At 34.6% G+C, this 27,468-nt stretch overlaps 1 protein-coding gene across 1 annotated transcript in view; it reads right to left on the reverse strand.

Annotated features, from left to right (window-relative positions):
* The window catches only part of Sgcz (sarcoglycan zeta), a 1,178,138-nt gene that overhangs the window by 198,171 nt on the left and 952,499 nt on the right, over window positions 1–27,468 (reverse strand). The window contains exon 3 of the mRNA XM_060381620.1: window positions 15,084–15,185. Coding sequence (XP_060237603.1) covers window positions 15,084–15,185 — 102 coding nt within the window. The remainder of the gene's footprint in view (window positions 1–15,083; window positions 15,186–27,468) is intronic.

Raw genomic sequence — 27,468 nt, forward strand, 5'->3', positions numbered from 1 at the left:
ATGAAATTGGAGGAGAATCTGCAGGCACCACTCTAGTAAACTAATATAATCTCTAATCACATTTTAAACATTTGTTCTTATGCCCACAGATAAGTTTGGTCCTCACCCCTCATCAAGGAAACTTCTTGCCACAGACAGAGACAATGGCACATTGTCCCTAACTGGAGAATTACAGAGTGCAGTGCCAGTGAATACAACTATAAAATACTCCCATATCTAAGGCTCAAGGAACAGTGAGGAAGAGAGAAGGTGAAGACTATAAGGGAAAAAGTTCAGGGGGTTTGCTGTGAGATTATATCACCTAGCAAAGTCAGAAGCTACACACATAAAGTCTCACCAACATGACTGACCAAACATGAAAAAAACTGAACAAAAACATCAAAAGTGGATATCCTGAAGAAGGTGAGGGAAAGCTCAGGAGGCCCCAACACTAGACCAACACTACAGGCTGCCAAGGAATGTTAGGGGCAAGAGATAGAGTCTTCCTCAGGAAAGAACACACCAAGTTGGTTATCAAATACATGTTTCAGTCCTGAAAAGTTAGGGGTAATATTATTGAGAATAGTGAGTTATATTTAGGAATCTATATCAATATACATAAATATGTATGCATAGAACAGTAATGAATGAAAAATGAGGCTATGAATTTGAAAGAAAGCAAGAGGGCATATGAGGGAGATTTTGGAGAGCATAAAGGAAAGGGAGAAATGCAGTTAAATAAAATATTAATAAAAGTAAAAAGAAAGAGAACAATCTGAGCAAGCCATGAGAGGAATGTTCTTTCATGGTTTCTGCTTCAGAAAAAATTTTTAAAAAGAACAACAAAAAATAAAACCAATATAATCCACATATACACCTAGGATAATACACACAAGCTGAATCTTTTTCTGATTATATGATACCTCATAAACTCATAAAGGAAAAACAACATTATTTTAAGAAGTAAAATAGAGTCATGAAAGTGCCAAACAAAAATACTTTACTACAAATATACAATTTTGCTACAATAAATAACCCAGAAAGGATTCAGTTGTGTTATAACCTGTCTCCTGTATGTCAGTGAAAATAATGGATAGCCAAGTTACAGCAAATAGCAAAGCATTAGTCAAGATTATATTTCATTCTAAAATTGAAAGAGCATGCTTTCATGGTCATTTCATTATCGATTACATTGTTTTAGTAAATTAAAAAACACTAGAGACTAATTTTAGGCCTAAGTGCTATAATTCAAATTGCTTAATAATCTTGTAGGTTGGACAAAAAAAATAATTCTCTTAAATGAATAAACTTTTAGGTTGAATAAAGTCAGTTCTACAGGTTTATAAACATTACATTTTTTCTAAGATTATGCCTAGAACTTTTCTGAAAAAAAAAAAAAGACAAAATAAAAACAAAACAAAAACACCTTCTAGTCCCAAAGGGTACATCCATAAAACACTCCTGCATCTAATGGTCAGGGAACATTATGTGAAAAGGGTTGGAAGGATTGTAATAGCCAGAAGATCCGGTAGTTTTCTGTGAAGTTGATTCTCCTGGTAATGTCAGAAACTATGAGCATCATGTCTCACGAACATTACTTCTCACACAAGAGCTAAACACGGGCAACATCAATGGTCAGGTCAAAGTGTACTGGAAAAGCCCAAAGGCCTCAGCGCTACAGAAAGACCTCCAGGTACACAAGGAATGTTGAGAAGGAAAGAAACAGTCTTTCTTGGAAAGAGCACACCACTTGGTTACCCAGTATGAAATTGTCAACCTTGAAAAATATGCATGAAAGTAACATCGTGCAGATCGAACAGGTTACATTTTGGAATTTATATTCATATACATGTAAGTATGCAATAAAAATTCATGAAAGAAACCATTAATTTGAAAAACAGCAAGTGAGAGGACTGAGAGGGAAAAAAGAAATGGGAGAAATATTGAAATTATATAAATAATATTTTTAAATTTATGATACAAATATTCTACTATATTTTCAAGAATGGTTTTACTCAAGATTAATGACAAATAAATTATAAGTTACATATTAATGCTATGGTAATTTAATTTTAGAAAGAAATTGTGTGTTACAAATTTTGCTATGTGCCATAATCATGACAATTCATTTTTCTTGTGAGGCTTTATATTCATTCCTTATTGAAGGTAGCCAAAACATTTAATAAATGTTCACTCACTTGGTGTACAATTTTAAATTTTGAGTTAATTTTTACTGTATTAATAGAAGACTGAAGCTATTCAATTTTAATATTGAAACAAATACAATTGTCATTATTTGCAGATAGAAACTATTTTATAGCACAACAATACTGTCTGAAACAGAAAATAAAATAAAATCAAGATATACAAGTTTGTTGATGGGTATGGAGTTTTATAGTTGATGACAATTTGGGAATGCTATGCTCTGTTACTATATGAAAAATCTTAATATTTAGCAGAGCGAGTACTGAGACGTGAACAATAGTGTATTATAAGAATGCATCCTAGTTTGAGATGCCTTCTATGTAAAGATTATAGAGAAAATTCAGTGGGCCCAAATCTTAATTTGACTGGTGTTTATTTTAAAGTAGCATTCAACCAGAATATGGAATATGGAACTTCATACAGCAATCAATGCAACACCTACTTTAGCAATATGAATTTTAGAAGGATATAATCTCACAAATTCAGAAATTTTTAGTATTACCAAGAAAAATGTCTTGTAAACCATAGGCCACATATACCATATGTGTTATGATTACAAATCCAGTGCTCCTAACATTTGTATTGTTTATTTTAGAAGAGCAGTAAAGATTTAGCATCCCCAATAAATGCATTTCAAAACCATCAAATCACATTCTAAGTCTCTTTAAAAAAGCATGCTAACAAAAATAGAGATTCCATCTATTTTTAAATTGAAGAATAAAACTCATTTTACTAAGTTAAATTCACAAATGTACACATATACTTTAAAAAATTTAAAAAGTAAATTTCTGTTCCTAGTGCTATCATACAGAATACAGGTATTTACATAAAAGAAATGATGATTGTGTCTTGAGTCCTAGCTCACGCTGAAATCAAGAGTTTTAGATGCATCACTTAAAATTTCTGTCTGGCAACTCGTCTGCAAATAGCAATTATATTATCTATGCTTTTCTTTCTAAAAGCTCTAATGGACCAAAAATAAAAGTTTGCATTAACAAAAACAGGAGGAAAATTATTTGTAGTAAAGTATTTGAATGAATAAATGAGGAAAAGTATGAAGATTAAATTGGGGTTGACGGATGTCTGCTTAAGACAGAAACTTTATTAGAAACAAAACTCACAAAAATGACCATGTGGACGCTGGATATTTCTTATTGTCTTTCTGGAAAGTTTCGAATTATTCAGACTTGCCTAAAAAAAAAAAAATCACTAATTCCTTTTGGGGAAATTCAGCTGTACTTTTATCATCAAGAAATATTATGTCATTACACTGATTTAAGTCATAAGAAAAATAAAAGTAGGATCTCTTAATGATACCAAAATAGCAATAAAATAATAAAATAAAATTTAATAATGTGGCCAATGTAAGATGTATATAGGCAAAAAAACAAAAACAAAAACAAAAAAAAAAACCAGTAATACCAACATATGAAAACACTCAAAGCAATTATTTGTAAGTTTATTTGGAATTTTAGTGAGAACTTTACTCCTTTGAAGAAAAAGCCTATTTGAATTACAAAATAATGCTTCACAATTAATATAGTTTTGATGACTTCCATGATATTTATTCCAAATATTAAGGAAATTGATATGCATCAACTTGCTTGAAATCTAATATGTGAAAAGCAACATATGAATATTTACTAATGACTGAAATTTGGTCAAAATGAGAGCAGAGATGAATTTTCAGTCTTGATGCTCAACTGGTTGAAAGCAGCTTTTTGCTAGTTCCCTTGAAGATAGCATCCATTCTCTGCTTCAAGGAACACTACATCCTTGCTTTCTTTTCATCTTTCATGCATTTCTTCTTAGTTGGCCCTTCTTTTATTTTTTTCCCAAGCCCTTCAACACCGCAAGTGCCACTTTTTACATTTTCTACTTGTATTCATTTATGATTTCTATTGAATGTTTAATAATCTATGCAATTATTCCTACTCTCATGTGTACATGACTTTATATGAACATGAACAATAAATAGATGTTTATATTCCTCTCTAACATAAAATCCAGAATCATTAAATTAACTGTTTATATATCAAACAAAACAGCCCCCAAATAATAATTTCTTCATTTTAATCTGTTACAGGTTCTCAAATCTTCTCTATAAACAGTTGTGCTATTACATTTAAACATCTCTTTTATCATAAATATAATTTTCCACTAGATCAAACTGTACTTTTAAACATGACTCTTTGTTAATTGATTTGATGACAAATTATTCACTGAAGTACCCAAAATGCACACAGCATCCAGCATGAGTTTCTTTCTATAAATTTGAGAATAACTATTGGATTGAGCATCACGGTAAAGTTAATTTTAAGCTTTTGCTTCACATAATAACCACAAAACTGTAGTATTAAAGTATTATGGGCTATTATGAACTTCATTTTGTACATGGTGAAATAGTTATGATTGCAAGGCATGAAGCTGAATCACAAACAGGAATTAGAACTCAGAGCTCTAAAGAATGCTCAAAGTTGGATATCATAACCAAAAATGATCCACACAATAAGACAAAAAATTATTTGATCTACTATATAAACAAAAATGTATAAGAAGACTTGTAATATTAAAAACATGTCAGTGTGGAATGGGATAATTATTGATGATTTCCATCCTTAGACAAGCAGCTAGAGGCAACTATTGGTTGCTGCGAGGTGAGCACCCTTATTGATCGGCAAATGCAAAGTGGTTAGCCATGAAACAATATACACACAGGCAACAAAAACAGACTGACTCTCTCTCTCTCTATATATATATGTATACATATGTTTATATATGTATATGTATATATATGTATATATATGTGCACACATGTTTGCACATATATGTGTTCATGTAACAATACAGTGAGAAAAACAGATGTCACCTTGAGAGTGATGTCATGGGAGGCTTTTGAAAAAGAGTACCTTGAAAGAGTTGGGGGGTGAAAAGAAAGGGGGATATGATATAATTCTATTTCAATTAAAACCATTATTATTTTTTTAATTTTATTTTTCTTATTAGTTACATTTTGTTAACTCTGTGTCCCAGCTGTATCCCGCTCCCTCATTCCCTCCCCAACCCCACACTCCCTCCCTGGTCTCCTCCCTGCCCCTTTCCAAGTCCACTGATAGGGGAGGACCTCCTCCCCTTTCATTTGACCCTGTTTTATCAGGTATCTTCAGGGCTGGCTGCAAAGTCCTCCTCTTTGGCCTAACAGGACTGCTCCTCCCCTGGGCAAGGGAGGGGGGAGGTCAAAGAGCCTGCCCTTGAGATCCTGTTAGAAATAGTCCTTGTTCCCCTTACTTTGGGAAACTACTTGGTTACTTAGCTACCTCAGGCCACATCCGAGCAGAAGTTCTAGGTTATATCCATAGATGGTCCTTGGTTGAGTGTCAGTCTCAGAAAAGACCCTGTGACCAGATATATTTTGTCCTTGTAGAGCTCCTATGCTTTCCATATCATACTAACTCCCCTTTTTTCATATGATTCCCTGCACTCTGTTGAGGGCAAAACTATTATTTTTAAAAGTTTTTTTTAATACCAAATTAAAATTATAATTTTTTTCTATACATGCAGAAAGATTGAAGAGAAAACGGGGTGGAAAATTCACTCATCCAGCTAGTTGGAATAATTAAGTGACTAAAGTAATTTACATAGCTAGTAAGGTTCATGAAATGATTACAAAGAGATTTGTAATACTGTTAGTAAGAAAAGTTTCTGAGCAATGCCCAGGAACTACTGGGAACACTGAGAGAAGCCACATTCCCAGCTGAGAAGACACCACAATATGAAGATGACATTTTCATAAAATTAAGTGTAGCTATCATTATGTTCCCAGCAGGAATTTTAATGAAATTTGATGGTTGATGAGTAAGTTCATCCAGAAGAAAAATAATGCATAATTGGCAAAATGTTTTCTAGCCACAGATAATGAACAACCATGTCTTCTAGTTTTAAGTACACCTCTTAAATCTGTAGTGTGGATCTTCATAAATAGCTCAACAGAAGAGAATCATGAGGAAGGAAATAAAGTATCAATGACAGAAATGAAGTATTTGGATTATGGTGTTGAGATTCATTGGCGGTTCATAAAACGGGAGGTTTAGATGGAATGAAGAACAAAGGAAGGGAAGAAAGTATTACAAGGGGGAAGAGTAAAACGAGAGAGAGAAGGAAGACAAATCCACTTAAGACTGTACACTGGAACTCAACAAAGTTCCAAATCTCTCTCTCATACACTACTTAACAAGTTAAGCCAGATGGATTTTTAATACTTTCAGAAGTTTGTGTATTCACCATAGGTCTAATAACCAGAATCTGTATGGTGAAAAAGGGATAGGAAGCAAAGGCTTCTGAGATAATTTGTCTACTGCTTTCTGAGTGTTACACAGGCTAAATTCTTGAAAAATGTACAGCCAGCAGGAACCACAGAATAACTTCGTCCATGTCCTGGATGAAGAGTCAGGGACTCATCAGACCCTCAGAAGACAGAGCACACTAGTCCTAATTTGTTTCTGCTCAGTCACTGTAGCCCAATTTAAAAACAGCTTGCTTTGTTTCACTTTAAATATAACCCTTCAGAATATTCAAATAGTAAGTGCTAAATGTTTTGTTTTAAAGATTTATTATTTTTACAGTATCCTGCCTGCAAGCCAGTAGAGCTCATCAGATCTCATTAGAGACAGTTGTGAGCCACCATGTGGTTTCTGGGAATTGAACTCAGGACCTTCGGGAGAACAGCCAGTGCTTGCTCTTAACTGCTGAGCCATCTCTCAAGCTCTAAATGATCTGTTTTAACATTTATTAGCAATCCAAAGTTTACCTAAATTTTATGTAGTGAATAATCCCATAGAACAATTATATTAAAGCGAATTTTAATATCAAAAAGATTACTGACTTACTAAAAATCACTGCATACTCACACACACACACACACACACATAAAAAATATTGAAAGCAAGGGCAAAATTCACATGTCAAAAGCAATTTTCCAGAGGAGAAGAGGCGATCCGGATGACAACTACTGTTAGAAAAATAGTATAAAAGCATTTAAACAAGCAGAGATATGGTGATGTAAGGGTGATTGTTTCCTCTAAACGGAGGAACTCAGTAAGTACGACTGAAAGCAAGCAGCTAAGCAGAGCCCTCCGTTACTTGCATGATCAGCTAGCTACTGGAAGGATAAGGCTAGAGTATCTCTGGGAAGAATAGTGGCACTTCCTGTCACACTGACCAATCACCAACCAGCACACAAAACAAAAGCTATTAAGTAACACAAGAGTACAAATTTACCTGAATTGGAAAAAGTGAATTAACATATTTCTCAGATATCCAGACAAAACATTACGTCATCAACAGAGAAAAACATCATTGTGTTTTCAACAGCTTATAGCAGCAGTCAATGCTAAGATTAACTACACAAATATTCAGAAGTATAAAGAAAAGGAAAGTATCATTATTGATATCCCGAGAAAAACACCAAAGTCAGCAATCAGACAGGCTAGATATTTCAGTAATTAACACACAAGCAAATTAACTAACAATGACTTAGAATAAGCAAGGAGTCATCAGAATACTGAATGCCCATATGATTGTCTACAGCAAAGAAAAAAACTAGTGAAGGCTGTGCTGCCATCTATGGACAGAATCAAGGTCGGAGTGTCCAGGGAGTAAAGCAGCCAAGCAGAGGGTAAATATTATTGACAATGACAAAGTTAAAATGGTATCGTCATAAAAGAACTTTAAGTGGGGAGGGAGAACAGATTTGAGAGGAGGCAATCATCCCAATTTACACTGCAGGGAGCTAACAAATGCTGTGTGACATTAATCATGAGGCTAATGCATCCAGCTTTTTAATCATCTTTATAATCATTAATTCTTAACCATAAAGGCAGGTTTCAAAATGCTATTATACAAAAGCTATATCTGAGATAGCAATTTTTCAATTGACTTTGTATTTTTCTGTTAAATGCCATATTAATTTAAAATGCCATATGCATGATTGTTTTTACATATATGTTTTCTTTATCATTTCATTTTTTTGCAGAAATATAATTATGGCACGTTGATGATGATAATTGATGTTAGGGTGTTCTTACCTTTTTTTTTATTCCAATGTAAAGATACTGGAATGATTTATATTTGAAATTTGAATTAAACAAACCAACAAAATCAAGAATATCAAAGAGCCAAGCACTGAGTTCATGTCAGAGACAGTCCTTGTTCCCAACACTAGAGTATTCATTTGGATACTAAGTTGCCATGGGCTACATCTGTGCAGAGGGTCTAGGTTACATCTGAGCAGGGGGTCTACGAATTGTCCTTGGTTGGAGTATCAGTCTCAGAATAGACCCCTGTGCCCATATATTTTGGTACTGTTCCTCTCCATGTGGAACTCCTGTCCTTTCCAGGTTTTTGGAAGACAATGCAGCCAGTCCTGATGAGACCTGATAAGCTAGGGTCCGATGGAATGGGAGGAAGACCTCCCCCATCAGTGGACTTGGAGAGGGACATGGGAAGAACTGAGGGAGGAAGAGTGGGTTTGGAAGGGAATGAGAGAGGGGGCTACAGCTGGGATACAAAGTGAATAAACTGTAATTAATATAAAAAATAAAACAGTTCTAAAACATCTGTGCAGGGGTCTTAGGTTATCTCCATGTTTAGTCCTTGGTTGGAATAACAGTCTCATGAAAGACCCCTGTGCTCATATTTCTTGGTTCTGTTGCTCTCCTTTTGGAGTTCCTGTCCTCTCCAGATCTTACTGTTTCCCACTTCTTTCCTAAGATTCCCTGCACTCTGCCCAAAGGTTGCCCATAAGTCTCAGCATCTACATTGATAGTCTGCAGGGCAGAGCTTTTCAGAGGTCCTCTGTATCAGGCTCCTGACTTGTTCCCTCTTTTCTCCTTCTGATGTAGCCCATGGCAGTTCAGTATCCAAGTGGGTTCCATTGTGATAGAAACAGGGACTGTTTCTGACATGAACTGATTGGCCTGCTCTTTAATTACCTCTCCCTGAGGGGGAAGCAGCATTACCAGGCCACAGAAGAGGACAAGGCAGCCACTCCTGATGAGACCTAATTGACTAGAATCAGAAGGAAGGAAAAGAAGTCCTCCCTTACCAGTGGACTTGGGGAGGGGCATGCATACAGAGGGTGGAGGAAAAGAGGGATTGGGACGGGAGGAGGAAGGGAACCACGGGGGGGGGGATACAAAGTGAGTAAAGTGTAATTAATAAAAAAATTCTAAAAAAAATTCTAAAACAAAAAAAAATCAAATGTCCCCCATATTAAACATTTATCCAAAAAATCATAATAATAGTGATGATGATGGTAACTTAATTATAGAATTTTTCTGATATTATTGATATAGATTGGTATGTATAGGGTGAGTGAATCTGTATAAAGGGAAATTTCCTGTGGCCCATGAAGGAGACAGAGAGGAAAATTAGCACGCTTCCAAATAGTTATAAAGTCACTTACTATGACAGCCTTTTCCATGGCTTCATGTATGAGCTCTAGAAGGACTCCAACACACAAAGCTTAGAACTAATAACAATGAGACACTGTGTTAGAATCCCAGCATGGACCCATGTGCATGGACTTAAGAGCCTTGCTCATACTCTTAACTCAGAAGCCAAATGACTCAAGACTTTGTTGCCTTCCTGTCCCTATACTGGAGTTGGAATTACCTGATGGCAGGTGTTTGGGAATAATTATTAGCCTGCCATAATACATAGTTCTAAGATTCTTGTCAAATGAGATAGCAATTTAAATAAATATTATCAACTAGGAAAAAAAGAATTATAAGTTATAACGTTGTAGTTCAGTTAGCCTCAGATTGTTACAGGCTCAATAAACTGACATGATACAAATTTAATTGATTAACTATCCCAGTAGCATCTTGAATATCAATTACATAAAAATGAAACTGTCCTAATTCCATGGTATTCAAAGCTTTTGTCCTAATATTAGATAGGCCAAATGCCTTGAAGATATGTGTGGAATATTAACAGGTATCTTTTTCTTTAGTTACCCTAATCATATAGAGCTTGTTCTTCTCCTACCTGAAGAAAATTGTGCATTTAACTTTACAAACTGTTTAATATTGCTCAGTATTGTTCATATGCAATAATTTGTAAAAGGCATTGAATTCTGGCTATGTTCAGGGTAGAATATGTGGTATGTATTTTTTTATTTAAAAACTCTTCTTTTATAATTTATTCACTTTATATCCACATTGTAGCTCCCTCACTTGTCTCTTCCTGTTCCCATCCTGATCTCAATCTGTACTATAGAGCAACCATTGTAAAAACTACATGGTAATGGCATATAAACAGATTGGTGGTTAAATGGACTCTAAATGAACCCCAGAAATAAACTCACATACCTACTGCCACCCCATTTTTTACAAAGAAACTAAAACCTTACAATGGACAAAGATAGCATCTTCAACAGTGTTGATCTAACTGAAAGTCTACATTTAGAAAAATGCAAATAGATCCATATTTATTACCCTGCACAAAACTAAGGTCCAAGTTAATAAAACACCTTAACATAAAACCAGACAGACTAAATCTTTTAGAAGAAAAAGTGGGGAAGAGCCTTGAACTCACTGGCACAGAAGACAACTTCCTGAACAGAACACCAACAGCTCAGGCTGTAAGATCGACAATTAATAAATAGGACCTCGTGAAACTGAAAAGTTTCTGTAAAGAAAAGGACACTGTCTTCAGAACAAAACAACAGCTTACAGACTGGGAAAAGATCTTTACCAACTCTACATCTGACAAAGGGTTAATATCCAAAATATATAAAGAACTTAAGTCATTAAACACCACAAAAGCAAATAACCCAATTAAAAATGGGGTACAGAGGTAAGCAGAGAATTCTCAACAGTAATATCAAATGGCTGAGAAGCACTTAAATGCTGTCCTTAGTCATCAGGGAAACACAAATCAAAACAACTCTGAGATTCACACCCATCAGAATGGCTAAGATCAAAATTTCCAGGCACAGCACAGGCAAGGGTGTGGAGAATGGATAAAATTTCTCCATTGCTGGTGGGAGTGGAAACTTGTACAACCTCTCTGGAAATCAGTCTGGTGTATTCGCAGAAAATTGGAACAGCTCTAACCCAAGACCCATCTATACCACTTATGGACATATACCCGAAAAACATTCCACCACACAACTAGGACATTTGCTCAGCTATGTTCATAGCTGCTTTATTTGTAATAGCCAGAATCTGCAAACAACCTAGATGCCTCTCAACTGAAGAATGGATAAAAACAAATGGTATTACATTTACACAGTGAAATACTATCCAGCTATGAAAAACAAAGACATCAAGAAATTCTCAGGCAAATGGATGAGTCTTGAAAAGATCATCCTGAGTGAGGTAACACCCAGAACCAGAAAGACACACATGATATATACTCACCAATAAGCATATATTAACCATATAATACAGAATAACCATATTAAAACCCACAGATCTAAAGAAGCTAAGTGACAAGGACCGTCCTAGGGAGAATGCTTAATTCTCATTCAGAAGAGCAAATAGTATAGACACCAAAAACATTTGAAGAGAGGAATCAGGACAGGAGCCTACCATACATGTCCTATACTATGTATTTTCAAATACATTGTTTTGTGGTCTACTAGGAAAGATTTGGTTTAAAAATATGAGTAAGATAGAACGGTGTCTTGATATTAGAAGAAAACACCTAAAGATGTTTGGTAGTGGGGCATGTACATTTGTTTGTATGTGAGCTCATATGTGTGTGTGTTTGTCTGACTGTCTCTCTGTGTGTGTGTTTGTGAGAGATGTAGCAGCTGGGGGCTGATTGGGATGAGACTAGTTTCCTGGAAAATTAAACCCAGTCCACGTGTTAGGTAATATAATGTGTTTGTAGATAACTGCACTTTCTACCCAGAAGGAGTCTTGCTTTTACATGTAAGCTTAAATTCATTGACAGCTAGCATGGGATTCATCAGGGAACCCAGCTTGGCCTCAAACCCCTGCCAACAATCTTGTATCAGCCTTCTAAGTGCTAGGATTACATACATGAGCCACAATGTCCTGCTACCAGAAAGTGATCTTAAATACTATCTGCTGGCTAGATATAAAGAAGAGGGGGTTAAAACTGGGATACAAAGGGAATAGATTGTAAATAGTAATTAACAATAATAATAAAGAAAAACAGAGGGATCAGGCTAGAGTTGGTAAGGAGGAAGTTCTGCTTTTCTTAGGAGAAGTGGAGGGCAGAAAAGGGAAGAAGGTGGGAGCATGGAAACAGGAGGAGAGGTAGGTGTGGTACATTCAGGATGTAAAGTGAATATAAAATAAATAAATTATATGTATACACGTGATATATATGAGGCAGGAGGCTGAAGTCAAGACAAGAAACATGCAAAGATCAAAATATGCTGCAACAGTTTTCAGCTGATTATGAAAATTTAAGGTGATTTTCTAACTTAATAGATTTCTTCCCTGAATACGATAAGATTTTGGTAATTTTGTATAAATAAATATAAAAATATATGAGAAGATTGGTCTGACAAGGAGACTTAGAAGGTAAAGCAGTTGCTGTCACAGTGAACCATTGTGTTCTAGCCTCTCAGCCCCACGTGAGGCAACAAGAGTTCGGTAATCTGTGCATGCATGTGCACACACACACACATGCACACACACATATGCACACACACTTACATGTACACATACAGTAAACAAATAATTAATAAATATTAAGTAAACAAAAGTAAGAAATATATTAGGTGATACCTACATTCATATATCTCAAGATTTTTAATTAAAATTCAATTTCTCGTATTACTAGTGACTTGCATGTATCTTCTGAACCTAACAAATAAGCATTTGGATATATTCCTACCCTTATCAACTTGGAAATTAAAACTGAGGAAAAAGAATGTGTGCCTGGTTTCATTAAATAGTGAAATAAATAAGCATTAAAGCCAGAACCAATAGCTATACCTACTCAAGGGCAAGTGAATTGTAATGTGAGGACAGATTATAAAATAGATATTTCCCTGAAGAGTAGGTGTGGTGAAAAATCTAAGCCTACACTTCCCATTATCTTTTTGTAGTATATGTACAGAGAAATCTTCCAAGGAGTCAGTCTATCTTGTATTCTCTTATCCGTCTATGTTATTTCTGGACACAGAAGTCATCATTTCCCACACTGCACTTCTTTTGCAAATTACCAGCAGGCAAAATATAGAGACACACAGATGACCAGTTGCAAGAATGAGGATGTGAATGGCATGTTGGTGGTGGTGTGGGTAGATTGTAGCTCTCCAGCAGTATAGCAGACTTCAAAGATGCTTGTGATGCTGAGTTCAGGTAGAAAGATTTGATGTCCAACTGCCACCATCTCACACACTTAGGCTACAAAGTTGATGTACTCCATACTATTTGAGCCAGAGAAAAAAACCAATTCTCATCAGTGTATTTCAGAGAAGATTTTTTGTTATACTGTCAAAAGCGCCCACCTCTGAAGATACATTTTACGCCTCTCACTAGCAGAGGTCTTCAGCGCCTTTAGGCTGTGTTCCCAGATGGACAATACAAACCACCCTGGGTAACTTTATAGATAAGCCACCTTGGCTGCCTCTGGACTAACAGTATGTTGCATTTCCTTAAAAAAAAAATTCTGTGTCACACTTTTACCTTTTGTCTAGGGTGAGTAGTTTTCTGATTTCCATATGCAATTTTCCTTTAATTCCACTAAACTATTTAATGGTGACCAACACAGGAGAAATTTGGAAAAAGAGTGCACAATGGAATGTCTTGATGTACATAAGCATTCTTGGTTCTGTCTTTATAAAATTAAAACTAATCTAAAATATGAAAAAATAGTTTTTAAAATTTAACCATGCAAGATCAGGTGATCAATACATGTGCCTATTGTTTTATATCTGATTGAAATCTGGAAAATAATATTAAACAAATATTGTGCTATTGAAAGTGTACTCAATAAAGTATAGCTGATATTCTATATACTTCATACATTATATATACAAATTTATTGAGACAAATATTCTAATTATTAAAAATTTAAAATAAATATTTTTTATTCTACTTTGATATTAGAGAAAAAATCATAACAGAAATTATTTAAAATTTATTTTACTGTATAGTTCTCCTAATACATTATCTTGGTAACACTGAAATATTTTAATCTAAAATAAGTTTTATTGGAGAGAATTCATTTCTGAAACTTTTAAATAATATTTTCATTCTAGCCTATTAAACTCATTTCCATGGATACATATCAAAAACATTTTGATATATTGGAGATATACTGATAATATAGACTAATTGCTACCTTCTAAGTAGCACTCTTAAATCAAAATGAGCAATCACCAAGCTATAGTCTTTTTTCTTTTAGCATGCTGCTAAGTGATAAAATATGTACAGTACAAATCCATTTATCCAGAGGATAAATACTCTGGCATTAGTTAAAATAATGTGTTTAATTTCTGCATTCAAACTTTTTGTTGTGTCTTGAAAATGCATTTTACATTTATGGGAAAAATGTATGATACTTTGAATTGAAATAATTAATCTAGATGTGCTTCCTGCGAAAATCATTTAAAACTTATAAACCCCTCTTTTGCAAATGCTACTACAGCAGTAACTTTGAGTGATAGAAGAGAAATGCAATGCATAGACTAAAAACAGCAGAGAGCTGCTTTTAAATGCTCTCTGATGTGCCAATTTGAAGCTAACCCTTTCTATTGTTCTTCAATTGAGTCTTTTAGTTTCTTCAAATAAGTCTTTAGGGTAAAGACATCAAATACAAAAGGAAGGAGATAAGGAGACTTGATGCTTCAGTGTCGAGTGAAAGCATATTCTCTAAATTATTTTAGAGTAAGCCAAAGCCATATCACATACCTTTCGGGAATGAATTTCTTTCACATACAATGGAAGTAGAAACTCAGATATACCTTCAAGTCGGATTCCCTTCTTGGTGACTCTCAGATTCCCCATACCATCCTACAAGCAACGAAATACAGTTCACTTTTAGGTTAATTGGAGAATGCGTATCTGGCCATAACTTACTTAGGGCTAAATTGAGAAAACACTGAGCTTAAACTGAGCTCAAATCCATGATGAATTACGAAAAGACAAACAAACAAATAAAAAAACCAAAACCCTAAACCAAACCAAACCAAACCAAAACGAACGTACTGAAGAAAAGATCACCACGCTTTGGATGCAATAGAGGGCACTGTTTTGTAAGAAAAAAGAAGGGTCTAATAAAGAAAATGTGGGTCCTCTGAATCTCATAAGAATTTATTATTTACCCATGACTAAGTACCTCCTTCATACTCTTAATTAGAGGTGATAATGGCTACGTGACTATTAACAGAAGTTTGTGGAGTTCTAATAATATTGTTATGAGTATAAGGCTTATCCAACACTTCCATTTGTATAGGAGTTTTAACCACTGATTAATAATTGGTATTAGAAAACCTGGTTCATTCGAGGAAAAAAACATGAGGAAACACAAGTTCTATTGCCTCTGAGAAGATCAATACAGTTAAAAATAGTGTTGACAAGACAGAATTAAATCAGGGCTTTATTGGGGATCTTAAAAAGAGGGTCTCAAGTATGGTAACATAGTAAAAAACTGGCAATATACAAAACCTGAAAATGAGTTTAAACAGGAAGTTACTGTGGAGGAAGGACAATGGCTCTTATAATGACATTTGATACTGGCTCATGTGTGGGTTTTCTAATTGCAGATATTTGGAGAGGAAACAGCAAGTGATACATGTTGTCAGCGACAGCATGATTGCTGAGCTAAATATGCCATTCCTAAGCAAAGTTATGAGGGAAGAAATGCAAAAGTTATTTAAACAGCTCACTGACTTGTGATGGTTTGTGTTATGTTTCAAGACAGCATATCTGGCAGAATTCTTGCACAGGGCTAAAAGGTGTTAAGAACACAGGACTGCTGTTGATAAGCATGAGTTGTGTGATAAAAGAAAAATGTACAGGTTTGGTGACTAATTTCATCTGATGACACAGAAAAAAAAATGTATTATTTACCACTTATTCCTGGCTTCAAAATTGTGAGCAAAAGTTGTTATTTTATACAGGATAATGGTGAAATTGTAGGCAAATGTCAGGAAATAGCTTTGTATCATTTTGTACTTTATCAACTGGTACATCGGCGGGAAAGAAAATAAAAAGAGACACCCAAATAAGGCACTTTAAAATCTATCATAGGGATAATTAGTAGGGATAATTAAAAGCAAAGAGAAACTGTTTGGATGCGGATATGTTCTGCAGATGGGAAAAGGTTGTATATATATATATTCAGGGAACTGTTTATTTTGTCTGTGTAGTGTGTGCATATGGGTGTAAGCATATACACGTGTGCTGACACGTGTGTGTTGGCATGGTGTACCTGTGTACACATGAAGGTGAGGCTGAGACTGGCATTTCTTGTCTTCCTCTGTAAGCCCATTTTATTTGTGGAGAGAGGGTTTCTCTTCTCAGTCAAACTGAACCTCACAGAATCAGGCTAAATTAGAATTTGCCTCAAGCTCCTCTATGTTTGCAGAGTGCTGGGATGAGAAGTTTTAATCATTATAAAAGGAGAATCAAGGGACTAATGTGATCGGAACTTCTGTCTGTACAAGCAGAAAGGAAGCCAGTGAGATACTATGACATGGTGATTTCAGCAATGTTAAATACCCCCTGTGAAACACAGAGTAAGAAAGAATGAATTAGAGACTACAGACAGGGAAAGGAAAAGAAGAAGATATGTTATGGGGAGGAGGGAAGGAGGGAAGGAGGGATTTTTATGAAGTGATTATTAAGTGGTATACTTCAGTGTTCCCGTAAGAAAAATAGTTTCTCACTTAATTGAACTAAAAATTTTCAGGAAAAAAATTAATTCACTGAGACAAGTGAGAAAACAGAGGTGTCACACACATGCCTTGAATGGAAACCAACTAATCATAAATAACTTTATATGACAATTTAATTATCAATTAATATTATTATAATGATAAACAGTTATATTTAGTATATAATTCTCATTTAACTGAGACAATTGACATTTTACACTTTTAAAAGGTAATCATAAGGATATGGCACTCTTAAGTAGTAAAAGAAAATGCTTCTAGAGAAAGTCTGTTTCCTCTTAAATATGACAGCGGCTTTTGTTTGCTTTATTTTTCTCATTGAGGAAAAAAAGCAAACATCAAAGAAGAGCTTTACGGTGAGAAGAAAAGCAAGCATAGTAAGGAGGGATTTTAATACAGTAATATGATAATATTCTAAGCAAGTTAAACCGGAGATTTGTAAAGAAAAGTTTATTTAGAAAATGTAACTTTGTCTTTTAGGTTGTTGAATGTGAGTGGCTTATTTTTTTCTAGAAATAATGACACTTAAGAAGACACTAAAACTGTTTGCAACTTTAAGAAGACAGGAAGAATTCTTTGGAATTCAGGGAGATAAGATAACTAGAATACGAACATGATATGTGGCCTGAAAAAAATATTTTAAATCAGGGATTTTCTTAGCTAAATCTCACAGTCAGTATCAATATATATTCTCAAATGTCTGCTGAAAAAGAAGCATTCTGAAATGCTCTCACCATTTCTGTGGAAATATCAAATGTCCTTGTTAAAACTTTTAAGGACAGAAAAAAGCAAATTCTTTCACAAATGTAATTTCTATTCCATGTTCGTATTACAATTTCTTTTTTGTAATAATCATTACAATTTTAATAATGAGATGAGGATAAGAATACTGGATATGTAATGGTAAATATTATGATACCATTTATTATAGATGTATATTTAATTGCATAAAGTTTTCAATTTTAATTTTACTATGTTTTCTTCTGTTTGACATAAAATTATTATCCTAGACATTTAAATAATTATATCACTTAGTTTACGTCAAATGGAATTCCCCTGTGTGAGTGTGGAGAAATTCTCACAGTGCTGTGTTGTTATTCTAGCTGGCTGTACATGTAGCATTTATCCCACTTTGTATTTCTCTTGTTTGATATAAAAACTCAATAACGATTTCTCATATCATGTACATGGTGTTATTAAATTAATACTTTCTACAATATGTTCATGTTCAGTATATTATTGATCCTGTGATCGCCATTCTTCTATTAAGTCCAATAGTATATATGAAATGCTAAGACAATCTGCATGCCCTTCTACCCTGTATCAGAAATTATTTTTACACTTCCTGTCAGTTTTCTGATTCATTTTCATTTTGAGCCTTTCAGACCTGACAGGAAATAATGTACAAATTTTCTCCTAAGGATGGCATTGCCAAATCTCAGAGTATGACAGAAGCTAACTTGCTGCTCTTCTAAGCTTCTATCTTGGTCGGTCACCTTTATGTAAACTCAACCCATCTTTGTGCCTTAAATTTTCTTTCTTTTATCATACATGTTTAGTCTTCCCACTTCTAAATTTGAATGTATTCATTATACAGTGATGACTTTCATGAAGATACCTCGGTTCACAAAAATATCAAGCAGTGCAGCCATATTAATCTAATGTCATTTCCTCTTTGCCCACCTGCCTCCTGATGTTGCTAGTCTGTTTCCTGTGCCCAGATATTGCTAACACTTTCATGTCATGTATATATTCATATGTGAGAAAAAAATGCAATATTTGGCTTAAGTCTAGCTTTTGGGACTTAACATAATGAGCCACAATTGCACTCATTTTCACTCAAAACCTTCATTATTCTTTAAGACAGAATAAAACTCTCTTATGTGTGTATGCGTCATCTGCTGTGTACAGACTGCTGTTAACAGATACTGAGAATAGTACAATAACTTCTCCATTATATGTATTACTGCAAAAAACATGGTTGTGAAGGTACCGTGTGTTTAGCAGACTTAGATTACATTTGCGATGGTCCCAGGGATGTTAAAATTAGGTCATATGGAAGATCTATTCTAAGAAATCTCTATACTGATTTCTATGGTATCTGGATTAATTTGTTTTCCTAATAACAGTGTATAACAGTTTCCTTTTCCTTCTATCTTTGTTATTATTTATAAGCATTATTAGTAATAATTTATCTTTTTTTCACTTAATTCTTATTTTTTTGAGATTACATAAATGTATGATTTCCTCATCCCTTTCTTCCTCCAATCTACAACTATCTATTTCAAATTCATAACCCGTTTCTCTTTAATATATTTTATATATTCATATGTTATATACATTTATTGGTATTTTTGGTATTTATTGGTTGTTTGGTATTTGGTGATTGCCATTTTGACAAGAGAATCCTAGAGTGTTAACACAGTTTTAATTAACAGATGGTTATTCTCAGATAATTATTGGCTATCTGTAGTTACTTATTTAATTGAAAGTACTTTTTTTCATAAAATATATTTGTGTCATGGTTTCATATCCTTCATCTTCTTCCATATTCTCCCCACCACCAAACAATTCAATGTCTTCCTATTTTCTCTTTCTTTATAAAACAAACAGGCATAAACATACATACATACATGCACACGGACACATATGTCCACACACACAAAACACACAGACATGCAAATCCACACAAAATACCCAAACCCAACCATATACAAAATTGGAAATCATAATATATAAGCACAAGACCAATGAGATAAAAATGCCCAAACAAAGCAATATGAGATACAAAAATACTTTTTAAAAAGCATAAAACAATACTATTTTTATTGTTGTTGGTCATCTACTGTTGGGCATTGGATCTTGGGTGAGGATTTGTTGGAGAAAGCAATTTTTTTCTTGCCAGCAATTGCAAATTGAAGATACTTTCTGGATCAGAGATGAAGGCTTGTGTCCTCCTCCCCTTTCAACACTGGGACTCATTTTGCTTAGGCCTGCTCTCTCCAATGTGCCACGATCTCCTGGATTTCTTATGTGCATCAGTCCTGTTGTATCTGAAAGACCATGTTTCCTTGCTGTCTTTCATCCCCATTGGCTCTTAAAATCTATCCTAATCCTCTTTCTCATAGATCTCTAAACCCTGAGAAGAAGACTTGATGAAGACATCCTGTTTAGGACTTAGTGTTCTAAACTCCCTCACACTCTGTGCATTGCCCACTTGTGGGTCTCTGCATGTGTTCACATCTACTTCAGGAGGGAAGATCTTTGATAATGGCTGAACAAGACACTGATATATTGGTATACCAAATATCATTAGAAGTCTTTTTATTTTTAATAATTACAGTTTATTCACTTTGTATATCCCTTGTACATCCCTCCCTCTTCCTTTCCCAATCCCACCCTCCTTCTCACTTCTCCACCCATGTCCCTCCCCAAGTCCACTTATAAGGGGAGGTCCTCCCCTTCTGATCATAGACTATCAAATCTCATCAGGAATGGCTGCATTGTCTTTCTCTGTGGGCTAGTAAGAATGTTCTCCCCTCAGGGAGAGATGACCAAAGAGCAGGCTAATCAGTTCATGTCAGAGACAGTCCCTGTTCCAATTACTAGGGAACCCACTTGGACACTGAACTGCCATGGGCTACATCTGAGCAGGGGTTCTAGGTTATCTTCATGAATGATCCTTGGTAGGAGTATCAGTCTCAGAAAAGAGATTTTTTGGTTCTGTTGCTCACTTTGTAGAGCTCCTATCCTTTCCAGGTCTTATCTCTCCCTTCTTTCATAAGATTTCCTGCGCTCTGCCCAAAGTTGGGCTATGAGTGTCAGCATCTGCTCTGATACCCTGCAGGGTAGAGCCCGAGGCCCTCTGTGGTAGGCTCCTGTCCTGTTCCCTCTGTTCTCCCTCCTTTGATGTCCATCCTCTTTGCTTTTCTGAATGGGGATTGTGCAACTTAGCCAGAGTTGTCCTTCTTGATTGGTTTCTTTAGGTGTACAGATTTTTTGCATTTTTATGTTATATTATATATCTAATATCCACTTATGAGTGAGAATATATTCTGTGTGTCTTTCTGCTTCTCAGATACCTCACTCAGGATGATCTTTTCCATTTCCCACCATTTGCCTGAAAATTTCATGATTTCCTTGTTTTTTTTATTGCTAAGTAATATTCCATTGTGTAAATGTACCACAATTTCTGTATCCATTCCTCAGCTGAGGGACATCTGTGTTGTTTCCAGATTCTGCCTATCAAAAACAAAAACAAACACAAACCAAAAAACTACTACACACATGGTTAAGCAAATGTCCAAGACTGCCTACAGATTGGGAAAAGATCTTCACCAACCCTATATCTGACAGAGGGATAATATCCAGAATATATAAAGAACTCGAGAAGTTAAACAGCAAGAAATCCAATTAAAAATTTGCTACAGAGCTAAACAGAGAATTCTCTCTTTTTTTTTTATTCTGATAATTTTATTAGCTGAATGACACCGAATTTTATCACACTGTAGCAAAGACTTATCTGATACAGTTGCTATTCCACTTTCTGGAAGGAAAAAATAACACTTCTTAACACTGAGTCATTTAAGTCAGATGATATGAAAACCAATAGGATATGATACTGTTTGTCCCTAACCATTTAGTTATCTTTCTCAATAGAGGAATATTGAATGGCAGAGAAACACTTAAATGCTCAATGTCCTTAGTCATCAGGGAAATGCAAATCAAAACGACCCTGAGATTTCAGCTTACACCCATTGGAATGGCTAAGATCAAACACTCAAGTGACAACACATGCTGGCGAGGTTGTGGAGAAAGGAGAACCCTCCTCCACTGCTGGTGGGAATGTAATCTTTTCCAACCACTCTGGAAATCAATCTGGAGTTTTCTGTGTCAATTAGGAATTGTGCTTTCTCAAGATCCAGCTTTAAGACTCCTAGGCATATATCCAGAATATGCTATAGTACATAACAAGGAGTCTTCCCCCCCCCCCTTTGGCAATGTTTATTTAGCAGAAGTTTTAGCCTTTTGTATGGTTTCCCTCTGATTTATATTTTCACTAAGTCTACCTATACCTTCTCTCTTTTTACAATGTCACGGTCAGTTTTATTCGTGTCATCTCACCTTGCATACTCTTTTCAACAGTTAAGTTTACAAGTCAAAAGCTAAAAATTTTCCTGAATATTTAAATGCTAAAGTCCTTCTCTTAAAAAATACTATAAATAATTATACATGCTAATTTAAAATCGCCATTACAAAAATTCATATTACTAGGATCAAACAATAAGTAATCTTTTATTTATTCATTTTATATTAGTTTTCTTTAATGTATTATAAATGCATTGGTAGCTTTTCTAGATGTATATATGTGTATTATATTTTTGCCTGCCAACTACAGTGGTCAGAAGGTGTTGAATCCTCAGAAAATAAAGTCATGAATGGCTTTGAACTCAGATCCTCTGGAAGGGCAACCAGTGTTCTTAATTACTAAGCCATCTCTATAACTCCCAATAATCTTTAGGACAATAATTATGTGTCATTTTTAAAGATCTTATTTCCATACGTTTTTTTTTAATAATAGGATTTGTTTTGTAAAGAAATACTGTTTGTGGAATTTATAATTGGAGACTAAAATGTGTAATTGGAGGCTAAAAAGTGGATCATACATGTGATTATCAAAAATACAATATTTTGTGGAGAATTATTTATACCTAACATGAACATTGAAACTGTGTAATGATTTCATAATAATTTACCCTGTCCACCACATCTTTAATGTCTTTGGCCACTCTGGATGAGGGAGGAGCTTATGGGGGGATACAAAATGAATAAAGTGTAATTAATAAAAGTTAAATAAAAAATTAAAAAAAAATCATAAAAAAGGTTACTTAAAGTCTAGGTATAGTGAAAATTCGACAAGTCATTAACAATGAAATGGTAACAGCATGACCAGTTTGTTGATAGGGTGCTTCAAATAATAAAAAGATATGGTATTTATTGTTAACTCTTAATTAAGAGTTGAAAGATCCAAAAAGGTACAATAAAATGAATTACAGACTTTAGACACTATTTTCTTTAAAATCAAACATTGTCTTTCGAATAACTAGCATTATACATTTCATTACCAGACAGAAAGGGAATTGATTATATGTCTTATGATTTTGAAATGCTAATAGTATCAGTCACTACAGCCTTGAAAAAAAAACTTGAAAAGGATAAATAAAATAAGATCAGAGTTTAATTTGATACTTATTTGTGAAATATTAGGATACAATACATTCAATAAACTGAAAGAAAATTCATGAAAAAGCAAATGTCATGTTATTAAATGAAAATAAAAATCACATTTGAACTTTTTGATATACATTCATTAACGTACAAGATATTGATAAAATGCATTCAATTTCTAGTTCATAATTAAAGAAGAGATATTCTTTCAGAAGGCTAAGCATTGCTTTTTCTCACCTATTTTGGCTGATGTTATTTATACGTTATAATGAGCTGTTTTGCTCCAAGCCTAAGAGGAAAAACAAACAAAATTTGACAGCTGTTTCACTGCCGTGTTTTTATTATGGTGTTTTTTGTAAGCATGTCTTTTTTTCTTCATATTAATTGGCTTGCTTATTTTTACATATAATTAAGAAATAAATACTATTTTTGTAGCAATTGATATGTATAGAAATTTGTCCTCTAGTTCCTTTGCATTAAAAAATTGTTAGATTGTTAATATTACAATGACCTCTCTCATGTAAACTATCATATTTTCTTTACTAATAGTTGCTCATATTACACAAGCAATGTTAAATTATAAAAGAACATTTAAAAGGTATTTGTGCATTAAAACATGACAGTATGTATTGTAGTTAGTTCACACTAGTTAACTTTACTGGAATTCCTTCAAGTACATGAATTGTTTTTTTAATATACAAGCATATTAAATATTAAAATATGTATTGGGCATAACTTCTGTGTTAGGGATGTGGGCTGTTGTCCACTTTCCCACTCAGTGTTTGGACTGATCAGGCAAGACCTCTGTAGGCCCTGAACATTCGGGCACAATTTCTGAGTTAATATGTGAATTGGTCTTACTGTATTTAATAGGTCTTGTTTCCTTGGTGTCCTCTAGCTCCTCTGGCTCTTAAAATCTTTCTGCCTCCTTTTCTTCACCCAGTTTGAGGAGAGGAAATTGATGACTGCTCCAAAATGAAAAATTTGTTTTCTCGAATGTAGTCTCACAGGCTGTACAAACCACTTCTTTTAATTACAATTTATTCACTTTGTATCCCAACTGCAGTCCCCTCTCTCATCTCCTCCCAACCACTCCCACTCCCTCCTCTTCCCCTCCCATGCCTCTCTTCAAGTCCACTGATAGGGAGGTTCTCCTCCCCTTCCATCTGATCCTAATCTATCAGGCCTCATCAGGACTGGCTGCACTGTCTTCCTCCAGACAGTAGTAGACAGACAAGACAAAATAAACTCAATGGAATTTTTAGAGGTTCCTTGTCTTATAGTTCTTTGTTAGGGCTGCCTCATCTTTCCTTACAGGTCCTTTGTGTATATATTGTAGTTTCCAGGTTTTGGGTAAAGTAAATTTTTCTCCATATGTAAGTATTGTCTTAGAGGCATGCTGCTGAATGAGGACACCTTTTCTAGTTTGTTTGTTTGTTTGTTTGTTTGTTTTTTAACTCTGGCTGGTTGGTTCAACTCAGCTTTTCTGGCTCAAACTCCTCATCAAGTTGATTGATTTAATCTGCCTTTTCTCAGCAATTCACTGACTCATTCTGCTTGGCCTCAAATGAATTCTGGCAATCTATTCTAATCTTCTGGATTTTTCTTATTCACTGACTTCAACTGCCTCTGCTGACCTCCTGACCTGTGCTGAACTGTACAAACTCACAAAAGAACTCAACTCCATTGCACTGGACTCACTGCAGTGACTCCTAGTTGTCTCCCATCTGACTGCCTTCTTTTTCCTGTCTAGTCCCTTGAGAGCTGGGCTTATCCTTTCTCTGACCCAGTCTTTCAAATCTTTCTCTGATTCATCACTTTGTCTGCCCCTCAATCAGACGTCACTTTAAAACATGGTTGCTTCCTTCTACAAACTAATCTGATCTACATTGTTTGTGTTAAAAGGTGTGTACTAAGATGTGTCTGTATTCCTGCCATAGATATTAGGTGTGTGGCCTGTCTGCATTCCAGCTAGATCACACAGACTTATAAGGTCTTTGGATGTGATCAGAGGAGCCAGGAGGCTTGATTAAAATTCTACAGTTTTGTGTTTGTGGGATTTTTTTATGTGTGTCTGCTTCTGTATGTGTTCCTTGAGCTTTTTCTTCACTTCCTCTTCTTTAATTTGCTTGTGTTTACTGTTGTGGATGGTGATTTTTGTCTGTCCTGTACTGGTTTGCTTGTTTTTATTTTATGTAATTTTATACTATTATTATTGTTGTTGTTGTTGTTATTTTAGATGCCTGTTTGTATCCTAATTAGGGAGAGAAAAACAAACAAGATTCTGATTTAGGTGGGTAGAGAAGTGAAGGATCTGGAAGGAGTTGGGAGAGTGAAAATCTTAATCAGAATATATTACATTAAAATCTGTTTTCTTTTTTTTTAAAAAAAAAATCTGTTTTCAAAAAATTAAGCATTTTTTCTAAGTATTATTTGATACTCTCCTGAGTATTAGTAAATACTGAATATTTCATATTTTACTGAGAAATAATTTATTATAGTTGCTTAATAACAACAGCATTTAAGAAATGAGTATTTGGTAGCAAGACAAGTCAAATAGGCTCACAATCATGTAACATAGTGTAAAAATGACGTTTTCAACACATCCTATGAGATACAAATAAAGAACCAGGCAAAGTACTCAAAATTTGGCATATCCATGGCATCTGTATAAAATTAAATTATAAGTGAAACATTACATATATGAAAGTTTATATAATAATTCTGATCATGTCACAGCATGAATAGTTAGAATAAATAGTATTATATCTTTGCAAATTTGTATAACAACAGGAAATCTCTAGATAACTTTATTGGGAAAATATTTTTGTGATACACTAATATGTATTATGTAATGCAATTTGTAACCCACATAAAAGTTATGCTTAAGATTAAGTTTACATCCTAAAAATGACCGGTGGTTATGACAGAGACAGATCATAGAAGAATAAATTAGGTTAGATATGGTGGTATAAAAATGAAAATTGTAGTGGTATATGGAACATCTATAAAGAGTATCCGGAATTTGACTTAATGTAAGTAAATTATTATGCTTTATTCCCTGAAAATTGTCATCGCCAAATGAGTGGTGGAGGGATTTCCACATGTTAATATTTTAATAAGTAGAGGCAGCCTAAAGGCTTCCTATTATATGCGTGTCTCTTCCAACTGTGTTTAATAAAATGCCAGAATTATAGCCAGTGATAAGAAAGACCCATTTTGAACCAATTTTAGAAACCGATGCCTAATATATTCTCACTCGCAGATTCATAATATACATTAGCATATTAAACACGCTGTGGAATAAAGCAATGCATTTCTGTCTGTTCACATGGTTCCCCAGGCACTTTGTCCAACAGGGTCCCTATACAACCAACTATTCAAGTAGATCAAATAACTTCCCTTTTATAGCCTGTGGAAATTCTTGAGTAATCAATTTTATTTTACAAAGGATGTAGGCAATTCATCAAACGGCAGTGCTCTCAAGCAGAGAACCCCAGAAAGAGAAGACTGAAAGAATGCTTAGTTCCTACATCTCCAGAAAAACTTTTTTCTGAGAAGATACATTCAGCTTTCCACCCAGATGTAGTTCAGTCATCCTCAGGCTCTGAAATGGGCTGAAAATTACACAAATGTTGCCTGCTTCATGGGTCATTCTTCTTATTGTCAATAAGGCATCAGAGAGTGGTGTGGTCCTGCGGATGCTTCCAACTGTGCACTGTCTGTGCGTCATTCTATTAGTATATGCACATGCTTGCGTGTATTTCGATTATCATAATTTTTGTATATTTGCTGGCACCTAAACTCCCTTGTCTTATACATCTTAAGTTCTCACTCTACCTCTTGGTCCTGTTCCTAGACTTATAAATTAGGGGCAAATCCTGAAGCAATAGTTACTCTAGAGAAGCACTCCTTGTACTAACATCTTGTTTCAGAATTCCTGTCTCCTGAAGAAACACTTTTAATTTCTGAAGCAATTATATGGAGCAGACAGACCATTTTCTTCATTTTCTTTGAATCATCAAAGCAAGCTTAAAGAGTGGGTATGCTGGTCCATGAGAAAAGTGTTGTCTTCTCCATTTCATTTAGTCACTTTAAGACAGATAGAAATTGTAAGTTCTATCTAAGTGAATTACTTCACACACCTGGATTGTGATATCTGTGTTAACCAG

The sequence above is a fragment of the Meriones unguiculatus genome, chromosome 4 (genome assembly GCF_030254825.1).
Source record: "Meriones unguiculatus strain TT.TT164.6M chromosome 4, Bangor_MerUng_6.1, whole genome shotgun sequence".
In the NCBI taxonomy this organism is placed as follows: domain Eukaryota; kingdom Metazoa; phylum Chordata; class Mammalia; order Rodentia; family Muridae; genus Meriones; species Meriones unguiculatus.